General features: G+C 50.3%; 1 protein-coding gene across 2 annotated transcripts in view; it reads right to left on the reverse strand.

Moving 5' to 3' along the window:
- The window catches only part of MYO1D (myosin ID), a 147,864-nt gene that overhangs the window by 86,511 nt on the left and 45,901 nt on the right, over window positions 1–15,452 (reverse strand). For both annotated transcript variants that reach the window (XM_027711871.2, XM_039384018.1), the window contains exons 12-15: window positions 15,274–15,344; window positions 13,696–13,770; window positions 12,160–12,292; window positions 2,262–2,428 (exon numbers count right to left, since the gene is read on the reverse strand). In XM_027711871.2, the coding sequence (XP_027567672.1) occupies window positions 2,262–2,428; window positions 12,160–12,292; window positions 13,696–13,770; window positions 15,274–15,344 (446 nt within the window). The remainder of the gene's footprint in view (window positions 1–2,261; window positions 2,429–12,159; window positions 12,293–13,695; window positions 13,771–15,273; window positions 15,345–15,452) is intronic.

Here is a 15,452-nt window from a genome sequence, read left to right on the forward strand (position 1 = left end):
CATGTCCATACATATAGATAAAACCCAGGCATACATGCCCTCATATATGTATTATATATGTATATGTTATCTCTTATCTATATATAACCTGATCTAGACCTTCTGTGCCCTCTAAGAGGAATCAGCAACACAAAACCCAGGGATGTGTTCTGGGCTCAGAACACCTGAAAGCCTCAGGGGCCTATCAGGGAGTTAAATGTTAAATGTCTGTTTTGGGGCCTGAACTTTGTGATATCTCTGTGAATGGAAGCAAACAGATGATGAAGTTACATCTCAAAATCACTCAGGACCTGTCTTAAGACTGGCCCCACATGCACTGCCAGAGCCCAGGCTGAAGGGCCTGGAGTCTCCTCCACGTTCCCAGTCTCCCAATAAGCCTGGTAAATGTAAATATAAAGGAACAGAAATCCTGTGTCATCCCTGCTCAAAACCAGCTCAGGAATGTGCAGCTGATCACATCCCTCAGCCCCTAAGAGGGAATGGCTCACCCAAAGACAAGGCACAAAGAATAATATCCAGGCCAGGAGGCCAGAGGAATATTTTCCCTCATCTTTTAATCGAGAGAAGTCAGTGCAGAGCAGGCTCAGAGCAACCCCACGACACACAAACACAGTGTCTGATCCCACCCTGGGTGTTTGGAGGTTTAATCCCACTCCAGGGCTGAGCAGAACACGTGTCCCAACAGCCCAAAAAAGCTGAAGCAGTTGCCATGTGCTGATTTGGTTTCCTGGCTGCAAACACTTCTGGGCTGCAGCTTACGGGGAGCTCATCAAACATTCATTAAAAACAAAGCAGCTGTTTACATTAATAGTGATTACACAGATCTTAGGAGGAAATTGTAATGAATGCCACATGTGAGGTGAAAGCACACTGAGCACTGCAGGATGTTCAGGGAAGCTGATCCCCAGCACTGCAGGCTGGGTTTAGGAAGCTGGAGCCTTTCGTGCCACTGTGGGGGATCAGGATCTGTCCAGGCAAACCTTCACTCTGAACAGCAAAAGGTCTTTCACCAGCACTTTGTTTCTAACTCATGACTTCTCACCTGCTCAGATAGTTCAACTCTTTTTCTACCCCCCTGGCCCTTTCCTCCCCTGATTCAGTAACAGAACTGAACCTCCATTCCCTGTTCCACCTGAGGAGGATGAACTCGCAGGGCCAGTGTTAAATCACTGAAGCCTTAAGACAAATTTCAATCTAAAACATGTCATTTGCCACAGGTCTGGCGGGAATTAAGGGGGCAAAAAGTATCAAAAACATGTTTAATGGGGCCATGACACCATCCCTTTCTCAGATATCCAGTTTTGAAGTCCAGGGATTTCCTCCCACAAAACGTCACTGGACCTTCCCCAGACACACCACGTCTGTCTGTCCCTCTCTGCAACAATCAATGTTCAGGGAGAAAACTCAGGTTAATTAGCTCAGGTTTTAGGGTTATGAGGCTCTGGGGAAGAACCTCATTACACATTCCTGCTGTGGGGTAACACAGCAAATGGATTTTAGCAGACAAGGAGCCGGGTTTGAGCAGGACACACACCCTGACACAAAACCAGAGCAACGGAGACCCTGTGAGACCCAACAGCTGATTTACACCAAACACACCCACAGACGAGTCCCAGAGGACTTGACTTCCCTCCAGGGGAGAGCCAAATCCCACTCATTTACATAGATTTACACATTCAGGTTGTATGAAAATTCCTGCAGGAGGGAGATGTGAACAGGGGCAGATGGTTTAATGCAAAGAAGTGCATCCAAACACATGAAATGTTTGGGGGGTGTTTAAGGATAGGGAAGTGTCAGAAAGTGGTTTAATTGAAAATACCAGTTTGGGGAGTTGGGGATAAAGGTTTAATTCCTTTTTTTTCTGAATGGTAAACTCTAGGAAGGGAGTAGCCTTCAACCTTTGCTCTACAAGACCAATGTTTTTCATGAACTATTTAAGTGGTTTACAAGCTGGGTATTTTGCTTTCTAAGGCTCCAGTGACAGGGAACAGAATAAGGAGGGTTGTGAAGTGGAAGAGTATGGCGTTGAGGAAGATGAAAGTGGGTGTGTTTTATGGGGATTTCTGGACGGGGGGAGACGTGGATCAGGGTAAGACAACTTTGCAAAACGCGCGTTAAAATATTTCCTCGAAACGTTCCCAACATTTGAAGCAAGCAAAACAACGAAGAAACAAACAAAACCTGAACATTTTTTACGTCTCACTCCAAGGGTGGAGATGCCCTGCAAGGAGCTGATCCATCCCCTGCCAGCAGCTCTTTACCTGTGCAGGAACTTCTCGTAGGTCTGGCGGTAGGCGAAGCCCGCCCGGCGCACGCGCACGTTCTCCAGCAGCCCCAGGTACTCCACCTGGTGCCTGCAGCGCTCCTCATCGAACACCTGGGGGGACTTCTTGTCGTTGGGCTTGATGCAGCGCACGTAGTAGGGCTCCTGGGGGGACAGAGCACAGCCAGGGTCACCCAGGAGAAGGGGCTGTGCACACACAGCCGGGGCTGTGCACACACCGGGAGAGCACGGAGCTGGGAGCACAGCCCGGAACGCTGGACAGGGTTTGGCTGCCCAGCAGGGATCAGAGGGTTACAACAGAGGTGACAGTGACACATTCCTCCCCTTCACACCCTGCAGGGACCTGTTACAGGACCCACATTCTCCAGCAGGCCCAGGTACTTCACCCGGTGCCCGCAACGCTCCTCGTCAGAGAGCTGGGGGGACTTGATGTAGGAGGGCTCCTGTGGGCTGATCCCAGCCAGGCTCACCCAGGAGAAAGGGCTCTGCACACACAGAAAGGTCTGTGCACACACAGCTGTTCCCTCAGTGAAAATTCCCTCAGTATGAGGGAATTTCGTGTGTTCCCTCAACATGAAAATTCCCTCCCTGGCAGCTGCACAAGCTGTGGCTGCTCAGCAGGAATCAGAGGGTTAAAACAGAGGTGACAACACCTTCCTATCCTTCACACCCCACAACAACTCTTGTAGGACCCACCCCTGTGGTCTTAACAAGAATTACTTAACGCTCAAAGATCTCACTGGACATAAAGCATCATCATGTTGAGTGTCTGGGCTGCACAGAAAGCAAGTTCTGAATCCCAATTCTATGGGAAATCTGTAGGGGTATCAATTTCTGCTCCATTCCATCCTCTGCCTCTTCCCTCCTTCCTCCATCCACATTTGGGAGTTGGGGATAAAGGCTAAAGTCCTTTTCTTCCAAATGGTAAACTCTAAGAAGGGAGTAGCCTTCAATCTCTGCAAGACCAAAGATTTAACTTTGCAAGAGGAGAGAGAGGTTTCCAAAACTTGTGGTGTTTTTCTAAACAAAACCAAAAGCAAACTGAAACAAACCCCAGATTTTGTAATTGCTGCCCCTGACTGTGGTACATACCTACTGCCAAAAATTCAAAATCATCCTGCAGCTGCATAGGGGCAAAGAGAGCTAACACCTGAATGTGTGAAGCTGTTAAAGGTTGATGCTCTGCCCAGGAAACAACTTATGAGAAAGAGATGTATTTATACGGAATAACAAACATGGAATTCACTGCCCTGTGGGATATGGCTTTCCCAGCATCTCCTCTAAAAGCTCCATCAGTTTTCCCAGTATATTCTGAACTGGAAGGGACCCACAAGGATCTTCAAATCCAACTCTTGGGGGACTGGCCCTTGCAGGGACTGAACCCCCAACCCTGGCATTAGCAGGACCAGGCTCTGACCAAGTGAGCTAATCTCAGTTTTAGTCCAAACCCTGTTCCAACAGGCCTGAAGGATGGGAATGACTGAACTCCAACCTCCAGCTGCCTCCAGCCCACAGGACCTTCCCCAGGACAAACACAACCCAGCAGCACGTGAGTTCCTCTCTCTGCACCACCCTGGGTGTGCAGGGGCAGAGAAGGTGGAACGGGGACGGGTGGCTTTACTCCACCCCACACAGTGCAGGGGTCCTGCCCCTGCCTGGGCTGATCCTGGATGCTCTGCTGTGTCCCACAGGATCACCCCTTTCACAGTGAGATCAGGCCTGTCAGAGTGTTTTGATGTTTCCTTTCATTTTTATTTGATTAAAGGCAGCTTTCAGTTAGGTCAACGTGGTCTGTAACCAGCACCAGTGTGAGGGGTGGCTACAAGGCCTTTGCACTTCAGCACTTCCATCCCACTGGGTTTTGGAGTTCACTCCTTTCTTTCTCTTGTCAGCCCTTGCTATCCCACTTCTAACTTTGGTGGGGTGTGGAAAAGCAACCAATCACCATGGAACCACAGAGCACCCTGAGCTGGAAGGGACCCAGAAGGACCATGCAGTCCAACCCCTGGCCCTGCACAGACACCCCAACAATCCCACCCTGTCCCTCAGAGTGTTGTCCAAACCCTCCTGGAGCTCTGGCAGCCTTGGGGCTGTGCCCACTGCCCTGGGGAGCCTGGGCAGTGCCAACCACCCTCTGGGAGAAGAACCTTTCCCCGAGATCCAACCTGAGCCTGCCCTGGCACAGCTCCATATAAGGCCCACCAGAGCTTTTCAAGGCAAAATTGTATTCTAACATTGATAGGTATTACTTTTTAAGTAGCCCTTGCAAAAGGAGTGGCACTTCCTGCAGGCTGGCAGAGCCCACTGCCCACCAAACCCCAGCACCAGCCAAGGAGAGAACTCAGAGGATCCCAGTGAGCTCAGGAGGTCCCAGGACGGGCAGACAGCACATGCCACAGATACACACGAACTGCAGCATTCCAAAAAGCAGTTTGCAGCAATCTGACACCTTGATAAAGGGGGACACACAGCCTGGGTGACAGCTGAACATCAGATGTCCCCTTTGATCACCACAACTGATAAACCAGAGGAGTCTGTTGTGTTCCAGCACTCCTGGATGGCCTCAAGACTCCACAATGGTAACAAAGAGGAGAAGTGGTCTGGGGGGGAAAGAGGGGTTAATTCAGTGAGAACAAATGTAAAGTTCCACATTCAGCAGAAATAGTTGATTAATAAATAATGAAAAACTGAGGTGCTAGAAAGAGATGCAGGAGTTCAAGCTAACATGAGGCAAGTTCATGTTTTTCTAGGAAAGGGCACGAGAACAGGAAAACTGCAAGACAAAAAACCCAGTAGATTTCTAATTCTCTGAACACCTCACACAGGGCACTGCAGTTCAAGTGGGAACAGTGAGTCAGTGCAGGCAAGAACAAGAAAGATCAAAAAATCCAGCAAATGTGACTCAGAGGAAATACAGGTTTAGTCTAGAAGGACCAAAGAGCCACAGAACCATCCTGGTGTAGATTCTATACATTTAAAGGGTAAATATGAGGAAATGTGAACATTCAGCTTTAGGACACAGAAGAACTGTGGCTTTAACCATGGTATAAAACATTAGGCATCAGGAAAACAAGGAGTGGGAGCAGAGCCTGAGGAAAGGAGGGATTCTCCAGCACTAGGGAGAACAGCCTGAACAAGCATCTGAAAGGGAAGATACAGGCAGAGGTGTCCCCAAACACAAGTGAACTGGGGGCACTCCCAGGTCCCCTTCAGCCCTTCTGTCTGTGATTTCTCTATGATTTGAGGTCACCCACCTACTCTCAGGATAACAGGAAAGGCCCAGACTTGCTGTTTCCCTGCAGGAATACTGAAGAAACAGGACCATCCTTGACTCTCCTGGCTAATCCTGACACAACCCGGAGCTGGCAGCACTGTGGAGACACCCAAGGATCCTCCACTCACTGATGAGCAATGAACAGGCCAAGACATGGAGGCCTTGGAAAAGCAGATCCTAAAGGCTGATATAAGCCACTGGGGAAGGTTTTGGGCTGGAATGTTTCCCTGCTTTCTCAAGGATGCCATCAGCAGCACCAGGCTGGGATTTCTCCTGGAGGGTTGTCCTTGGGATGGGAATATAAAGCAACGAGGAGAGGGAGGAAAATCTGAGCTAAGCACCCACAAAGAGCTGGCAGCATCCTGGAGCTGCCCACCCTCCAGGAAGCAGCTCAGGAGCAGGGATAGGTACGAGGAATGTGGAATAAGCAGCAGGATGTGTGGGCAACATCCGTCCTTACGTCACCTCCCCTCTCCCGGTGACTCCATCGCTCCCACAAAGTGTGGCAGGCACAGCTCCCTCACAGCCTTGTTTGGCTCCTCTCCTTCCCAGGGGACTGAGGCAGAGCTGGATGGAGGGAAACAGTGCCCAGTTCCCAAAAACAGCTGAGCCCCTGCCAGGGCAGTGCTCTTCCTCAGGGAGTGGAGGGCTCAGGAAAGGAACAGCAGGGATGCAGCTTCCCCAGGACACTTCAAGGCCAGGCTGGCCAGGGCTGGGAGCAGCCTGGTCTGGGGGAGGGTGTCCCTGCCCATGGCAGGGGTGAAATGAGGTGGTTGGCACTGACCAGGCTCCCCAGGGCAGTGGGCACGGCCCCAAGGCTGCCAAAGCTCCAGGAGGGTTTGGACAACACTCTGAAGGACAGGGTGGGGTTGTTGGGATGTCTGTGCAGGGCCAGGGGTTGGACTGGATGGTCCTTTTGGGTCCCTTCTAACTCAGAATGTTGTGTGATTCTGAGATGAGCTTTAGGGTTCCTTCCAACCCAAACAATTCCATGATTCCAGGATACCCCAGGCAGCTCTGCTCTGGGTGAGGTCTCCTACAAGGTCACCAGCACGGAGCACTTCCTTCTGCCACAGTAATCCACAGAGTCATGGAATCATTCAGGTTGGAAAAGACCTTTAAGACCATCAGGTCCAGCCATCAGCTCAGCACCACCACTGTTTTCACCATTAACCCACATCCACAGCTTTTCTGAACACTTCCAGGGATGGGGACCCCCCCACTGCCCTGGGCAGCTGTGCCAGGGCTGGAAACCCTTTCAGTGAAAAATGTTTTCCTGACATCCAACCTTGATATCCAACCTTGATATCCAACCTAAACCTTCCCTGGCACAGCTTGAGGCCGTTTCCTCTTGTCCTGTCTCCTGTTACCCCCCCTGGTTCCCCTCCAGTCAGGGAGCTGGAGGCAGCATCCCTCCCAACACATCCATCCCTGTTCTCTTTGTTCTCCCACTCTGCTGGGACCAGGCTCCTGTGGGACTGGAAATGAGCTGTTCAGGGAAAATGCAGGACACACAGAGAGCTCTGAATGACACCTGAACTTGGGAACCGTGAAGGTGAATGGTCAGCACTTCAAAGAATCACAGAATCATGGAATATGTGGAGTTGGAAGGGATCCTCAAGGATCATCCAGTCCAACCCCTGGCCCTGCACAGACACCCCAGCAATCCCCCCTGTCCCTCAGGGTGTTGTCCAAACGCTCCTGGAGCTCTGGCAGCCTTGGGGCTGTGTCCAGTTCCACTTCTCCCCATCCCCTCCTGCTGATGTTCACCTTGGGCCACTTCTCCATCCCTTCATCACCAGCAGGGACAAACCTCTCTCGGTGTCAGGAGCAGGGTCACCAACACCAGGTGGTGCCAGGCCATGCCAGACCTGCCCTGTGCTGCATCTGATGGCAAGAGGAACATAAATCACTTTTTGAGGTTGAGATCACAAATATTCCACATTCAAAAATGCAAAAAACCTCAAATCTGTGACTTCAGGTCCAGCACAAAGGGGACCAAATGTGTCTGCTTTTGCTATAAAAGGCTGGAATCCTTTGGAAAGCAGGATTGGGAAGTGCCTGCACAGACAGGAGATCATCTATCAGTGCAATTACAGTGCAATTAAAGCCTCTCAGCAACGACAGCTTCAAGGGTAAATTCTAAAGTAGATTATTCCAGGCTTCCAATCCCCCCAGCCCCAGCTCTTCGGGGGGGATAATTATGCAGCTCCCATTCTTCCTGTCAGAGAACTGCAGTTTCTAAAGGGAAGAACTGAAATGCAGAGACACAAAGACCCCGCTCTGAAAGCTCTTTAGATGCCTAATTGCAACTCATTTTATTTTTCAATCAAACTGAGTGATTTTTAGATTTTTAGGTGTTCAAAAGAAAACAAACCAATTTCAAGCCATTGCACACTGAACAAACTCCTCCTTGGGAGGCTGTTCAACAGCTCTTAGATGAGAGAGGGGATGGGACACAGGACTGACAAATTTGTGCTGGATTTGTCCCATCAGTCACAGCTGGTGACATTATAACTTACTAGAGATGAAGCCTGTCAGCCTGGATAGGAGAGGGGAGGGATGGAAGGGAGAGTCAAACAAAAGGAGTTACAGAGGAGGGGGGGGAAAGAAAAGAACAAAGGAAGAGCTGCATGTCCAGAGAGCTCCCAGAGAAGCTCCTCATTCCCAGCCGGGGCAGCCACAGCACCTCCTGTGTCAGGATTTACAAAAAAGCCACCCAAAATAATCCATCTCAGGGAGAGCAAACCCTCCAGAGAACAGTACAGGCAGTCAAACACGTGCTTGAGAAAGGGAACGTGGTCACTCCTGGAGCCAGCTGGGCTTTCCATCCAAAACCCAACCAAAACAAGGGTGTTTTCTTCTGTCTGCCAGAGGTTTGTGCCCAAAAGGCTCCTGGTGTAACCTGGAGGATTACAGCAGTACTGAGACACTGAGAACCCAGCACCTTCCAAAGACATTTTCCATGGAACCACAGAAGCATTAGGCTGGAAAAGTCCTCTGAGAGCATCAAATCCAACTGTTCCTCAGCCCTGCCAAGGCCACCACTGACCATGTCCCCAAGTGCCACATCCACAGGGCTTTTAAATCCCCCCAGGGATGGGGACTCCACCCCTGCCCTGGGCAGCCTGTTCCAATGGCTGACCACCTTTTCCATGAAGAAATTTTCCCAATATCCAATCTAAACCTGCCCTGGCACAGCCTGAGGCCGTTCCCTCTCCTCCTGTCCCTTGTTCCCTGGGAGCAGAGCCCGACCCCCCCCGGCTCCCCCCTCCTGTCAGGGGGTTGCAGAGCCAGAAGGCCCCCCCTGAGCCTCCTTTTCTCCAGGCTGAGCCCCCCCAGCTCCCTCAGCTGCTCCTGCTGCTCCAGCCCCTTCCCAGCTCCGTTCCCTTCCCTGCACACGCTCCAGCCCCTCAACGTCTGGAGAGCCCCAAAACTGAGCCCAGGGTCTGAGGGGTGGTCTGGCCTTTCCAGCCACATTTCCTGGGTTTCCAGACATCTACAAACACGTATTTGCACCCACTGAAATCAAAGCCACTTTTGAGAACACTCTTCACAGCACTGCCCCGCTCCTGACCCCAGTGGAAGCATCTGACACCCCAACAACCACAACACCTGCCCCTTCCCCTCACAGAACTCTGTGTCATCACCAAATTCCACATCTAAACCAGAGTAGCAACTGAACAGAATTTTAAAGGTTGTTATTTTAAGTACCAGAAAAGTTAAATAACAACTAGTGCTGCAGGTACTGTGCACTGTGGTCCCACACTTTGAGATTCTGATATTCTGGCGGTGCTGAGTTTGAACTTGATGATCTTAAAGGTCTTTTCCAACCTTAACAATTCTGTGGTTCTGTGATTATTGTTACTCCTGCCCACCAAGTTAGCACTTTTGGAGACTATTCCCCCAAAAGTTTAAAGATACTGTTGGTACAGCCAAAAAACCCTTCAGCTTTTCAGGAAAGGCCAAATGAGTGTCAGTGAAGAGAAGCTCCTGGGCTGCCATCCTGTTTGGGGACTGTAGAAACTGAGCATTAAAATATGGTTTAAAGAGTTCAGAGAGGCATGAACAGCCCAGGTGGAATGGGAGGGCAGGATGAGGCAGCAGCTCTGACTGCACTGGGCACACTCAGATAATGTGAATAAATCATCAGCTCCAACTGCAGCAAAACTCAAGCCTCTCTTCTTGGTTTTCTTGGAGAAAGAGCTGAGCAAAACATGAACTGATTTTACCTCTCCCTATGGAACCTTACTCCTCTGCCACCCCTAAACCACAGCAGCTCACACAGCTTGTGCAAGCCTGTTTTCAGAGCTGTTTCCATCAGCTGTGACCACAGGCTTCCCAAAAACGTCCTGCGGGGTCTGAACCACAGTCAGACACACAGATGCTGTCACTGTTGATCCCCACAGAGTGCAACTCCAGCCCCGAGTTCAGCATGGAAAAAATGAGTCCCAGGGCCCCAGGGAAGGATCAGAGCACCTGAACTGCAGTGGTGGTGTCCCCAGAGCAGAGAGGGGCTTCAGCAGCCCCAGCACAGGGAAGGGCAGAGACAAGGATCCAAACTGGCAAGGACCCAGGGGCAGAGCACCCAGGGATTTGTGCACAGCCAGTATCTCGAAATCAAGGCCTGAACACACAGTTATTGGCTTGCTGATGACATGCACATACCATGAACTGCCCCAAAAGTCACCTCAGAGAGCCCCTGGGGCAGGGCAGCCCCCCAGGAGCACTCACTCACCTCTGCTCTCTGAGTCACTGTTTGCAGCACACAATGGTTGTGTTCAGCAGCCTGACCTACCAACCTCCCCAAAACTAAAGTAACACAAGCCTGGCTGCAGGGGGGTCTCACCAATATTTCCTACAGCTCCTGACAGGAGGGGGGAGCCGGGGGGGGGTCGGGCTCTGCTCCCAGGGAACAAGAGACAGGAGGAGAGGGAACGGCCTCCAGCTGTGCCAGGGGAGGTTTCAGTCGGATATTGGGAAAATCTTCTCATGGAAAGGGTTGTCCATCCCTGGCACAGCTGCCCAGGGCAGAAGTGTTCAAAAAACCCGTGGATGTGGCACTTGAGGACATGATTTAGGGGTGAACACAGTGCTGGTGCTGGTTGAGGGTTGGACTTGATGATCTCAAAGCCCCTTTCCAACCTTAACAATTCTGTAATCCTGTGAAATGTTTGGGGTTTTTCAAGGTGTAGAACAGCCAGGATCTCCATGGAAAATGGCTAAAGCTCATCCAGGTTCCTTCACTTTGCACATGAAGTACCTGCACAGGCTGTTGTGCAGGAGCATCACCAGGAGAACTTTCCAAGTGCAGACCCCAAAGTGTGTGTCACCCCCACTGTTCCAGCCCTCCAGCACACTCAGGCTTGGCCATAAAGCCCTGCACCACCCTGGCAGCCCTTGGCTCCTTCCTGCCTGGCAGAGCCCTTGTCAAGTCCTGGCAGACACATCTGTTCCATGAGAGCCTTCCCTTCATGGGATCCATGGGAAATACAACACTACAAGACAATTTTCCCCAATGCAATCCAACAGAAAACGAGGAAAACCCGACATCTTCAATACAAGTTTCTCAGGGAAGGTTTAGGGAAGGTAAAGAATGGGAAAGGACCACACTGAGACACACACAGGAACCTCCTTGGGAATCTGGCTTGGAAACAGCTCCTGGTTATGCCTTGAAAAGGCTGGCATTTGAGAGACACTGATGACAAATGGCCTGAGAGGGACTCACTCCACACAGCCCAGCCAACTCCAGGGAGGAAGGCTGGTACCCACTGACTCAGGATGGAGAAGGTGCCACTCAAAGCCCTCGTGCCCTGCTGGGAGCTGCAGGGATTGTTCAAACCACCACAGGCCATTCTCTTGACTATTCTATTTTTACAGCTTCCAGGTGGCCTGGAATAATTATTCCAACGAACAAGGAAATGAAGCTTTTCCATGGACACCTGCAGAGCCTCCCTGCTGTCCCCCCTGCTCACAGCCCTCCCCAGCAACACCCCAGGGTTTCTGTGTGCACTGAACCCCCTCAGGAGGTGATCTCTGCTCACAACAGGGATCCCCCCCTCAAACAGCCCCTTCCCACATCATTCCCTCAGCCACCTTCCTCCACACAATGTGGTGCTTTGCCCAAGCCATGCCTTCCACTACAGAACTGAATTCTTCAGTGAAATAAAAGGTTTCCCTCCTCACCCTCTGCCACGGCAAAGAGGAGGGAAGAAGGAACTCACACAGGCCTGGCTCTATTTTCATGGAAACCCATCGGATTTGGAAGCCAGAGAGAATCTCTGCACCATGAACAACCTCCTCTGGGCCCTCTGCCAAGAGCTTTGCTAAAGATAATTGGTCATTTGGTATAATAACTATCACCTAAGACAGACTGGCTTTCCTACGAGTGAAAGCTCCCCTGGTCCCAGAGGAACCAGAATTCCAGGTGCCCCTCCCATGAGACCTTCCCAGCTGCCCACTGGCACATCCAAAGCTCCTCTGCCTTTGCTCAGCTCACTCCCTGAGAGATGGCAGTGATGGGAAGGGGGCAGTGTCTCCAGGGAGAAGCTACACCCAACTCCTGAGAGGCTGGAGTCAGTTTGGAAGCAGGAATCTTTACCTTCAGTGCCAGGTTGTCCACCAGTGCAATCATGGAGTTCTTGAACAGAGTAGCAGCTGTCAGAGGTCTCTTGGTGACCTCAGTGATGCTCAGCTTCCCTTCAGGCCACATCATCTTCAGCACAGGGTTGGAGCTACGAGAGAGTCTCTTTAATTCCCACTCTAACAGCACTTCCACTCCATTCAAAATTCAGGAGCTCATTCCTGCCCAGCTCCACTGCTGCTTTCAGCTCACAAAGCATCAGAGTGACACTCCTGGGCACAACATCTCCTGCTTCTAAGAGCAAGTTCAAGCTTATAACTGAATATTCTGGAAAAACAAGCAGCACATTCGTCTCTTCAGATCAGGACGTGCAGGGCTGGGACAGTGACAATCCCTCTGGGGTGATCCATCAAAGGCAGGGTCTGATTTACAGACACAACATATAAAGAATTTCATCAAAACAGAAGAGAGTAAGACCCGCAACATCCTCCCTGGGAACCTGTGACCTGATTTCAAGCTGTATTTCTGCACCACTCTGGATACATAAAGCAATTTATACACTTTAGCCTATATTTTTGAAGGGTTGAGGGTGAGGTAAAGTGGCCCTGATGGATGGTGAGAGCTGGGGAACAGACAGGAACAGAGCACAGCTCCAGCAATGCAATGGCCAATCTGTCACAGCTTTAATGTGCTGTTTGGGAACAGGCTTTTCCTGAGACCTCACAGAAAACAGGCTAAATATAACAAAGCCTCCGTACAGCAAATATTTTGCAAGGTTTTTGGTCGATGGGAAGTCTTGAAAACAGGAACAGTGGGGCTGTTCAGGGGAGCACAGCGAGCCAACACCACAGGACAGGGAACCAAGTTACCACTGCCCAGGTAAAACAGGGTTCTGTGCCACTGTCACCTCAGAAAGCTGCAGAGGGGCCACAGTTACCAAAGGCAGACCAGGTTTAATGCCAGCTGTGAAGGAAAGCAGCTCTCTGGGCACTCACACACATATTCTGATGGGTTTCCAATTTGCTTCTCAAAGGCAACTTTGCCTTGCCCAGCTCCTGACTTCATGGTTTACATTCTCATGTCACTGCACATACAAAAGGATTCAAATTTATTTGCCCACTTTACCCTGTCATTTCTTTCCAAACAGGGTGTTTTAGCTGAGGCCAAGGATATCTGTTGTTGACCAAAGCTGCTCAGTATCTTTAGCACTGATTAAGGCCAGAGCAGTGATGGTACATCTGCAACAACCTGGTTAATGACAAATCAGGCAGCACAAGGGATCTCTGCACTATCTTGGTTGCACAATCAGTTGGTTTCAAACCAACACTTTACATTAAAGGCTGTATCAGAACAAAACCAACATGTACAGGGATTTTAACCTGAAAAATCAAAGAGCCCTCAGGTCATGGTGGACAAACAATGATCAGATCCCCAAGCAATGTGTTTATTCACACAGAGACAGAACCAGTGGAAAGCTCAGTCTCTGCTCCCATCCACTCCACAAAACAGGATTCTGACAAATCAGCTTAAAATTCACCTCATTAATGCTCCTACCTGTTGTACATGAGGCGCTTGAAGTCTTGAAATAAAGTGTCCTTGTTTTTGTCAATAAATCCAGTGACTGAGTAGCTAAAAAAAAAAAGGAAAACAGAGTTAATTGCAAAGCAGCAAAGTCCTTCTGTGAACTGTGGTTTCCAGGTGGAATCAGCATCCCTGGACTCCTACAGGCACTGCAGATCCCTGGCTCAGAAAGGTGTTTGAGCTGTGCAGGGAAAGGCTGAGACACCTCCCAGGGCTTGGGCAGGTCGTAGGTGGCCCAAATTCAAGAGTTACATTCAGGATTTCTGCCTCCAAACTGAGTGTTTGAGCTAAATCCTAGGGAAATGAAGGTTTGGTTCCAGTATGTCCAATCTGCCCCTCGCTTGGTGTCAGGGAAGATTCTCTGGTAGGAGAGGGCCCAAAATCAGGAGCAGCCTATAACCAGTGCCTGGGGAACCCTCCTGGAAATCAAGACACACACACACATTTTGGACTCCTTCCTACTTTTATTCCCACAGAAACATCACTGGATGTTTCTGGAACATCACTGCTTCAGGGTTTTATCTCTTCTCCAAGATTCAAGTGCTCTGTGCTCAGGGAAGAGGTCCAAAGTCTCCCCACTCAGTGAGTCCCACTCAGTTCCTTCCCAAACTCCAGATCCCACCTGGGAATCTGCACCCAAACTGCAGCTCTGGCATCCAGAGCCCCACAGCATGCAAAGCCCTGCATGGAGTCACCCTCAAACCATAAAATCATGGAATGGTTTGGGTTGGAAGGGATCTTAAAGCCCATCTCATCCCACCCCTGCCATGGGCAGGGACACCTCCCACCAGCCCAGGTTGCTCCAAGCCCCATCCAACCTGGCCTTGGACACTTCCAGGGATCCAGGGGCAGCCACAGCTTCTCTGGGCAACCTGGGCCAGGGCCTCCCCACCCTCAAATCTCCAATATGAACACACTGGTTACCCTTCTAAATTGAAGGTAAATTTAATCCCAAGGTAAAAGAAATCCTGAGTTATTTCCTCAGTGACTCCCTTTAGATTCTGCTGTCACAGGAAATTACACAAATCCCACAGCATTAAACAGCTCCAGTGATATTCCAGACAACAGCTTTCCCAGGGAACATGTGCACCTTTCACTTGCACTTACTCCTCCTTCCCACTGCTCCCACCTCCTGCACACATCCCTAACTCCTGCAGGTTAAACCCTCCCGTGCTCGGAGCTCAAACTGATTGAGAATGTAAAGCCAGAGTTACATAATCGCTCTAAGCAGATGTCTAAACCAGATTTTATTAGCTCAGTGTAGCTTCCTTGCATAAACACTGCTGCCTTTTTTTCCCTCCTTTTTTCCCTGGAGCACAGCTCTCCCCTCACCCCCTCCCCTCACCCTCCTTTTGTCTCGTTCCAAGCACAAACCCCCCCTCTGGAGAGCAGGAGATTTAATTGATAAGCAAGTGCTGCACACTGTAATTGTGGGTGACAGAGTTCTGGCTCGCACCAGCAGCAGCAGTAAATCAGAATATTGTACCACTCCAGAGCTGGGGGAAGGACAAAAATAGAAGGTGCCACTTTTCATTTGTGACAGGGACTCACATCACATCCCCAGCGTAGTGTTTGATCCGGAAGTCTCTGTCGAACTCCAGCGTTTTGTCCGTGGCACAAAGCTGAAATAAATCCACAGACATTGAAATATCACCCCTGGACTGACAGGAAAGCATCAGCCCTGGATTTACAGCCCTCATGGAACTCTAATTATTCCACTTCATATATGT

Source organism: Pipra filicauda, unplaced genomic scaffold (genome assembly GCF_003945595.2).
Source record: "Pipra filicauda isolate LSUMZ 115617 unplaced genomic scaffold, ASM394559v2 scaffold336_size1087642_pilon, whole genome shotgun sequence".
NCBI classification, from domain to species: domain Eukaryota; kingdom Metazoa; phylum Chordata; class Aves; order Passeriformes; family Pipridae; genus Pipra; species Pipra filicauda.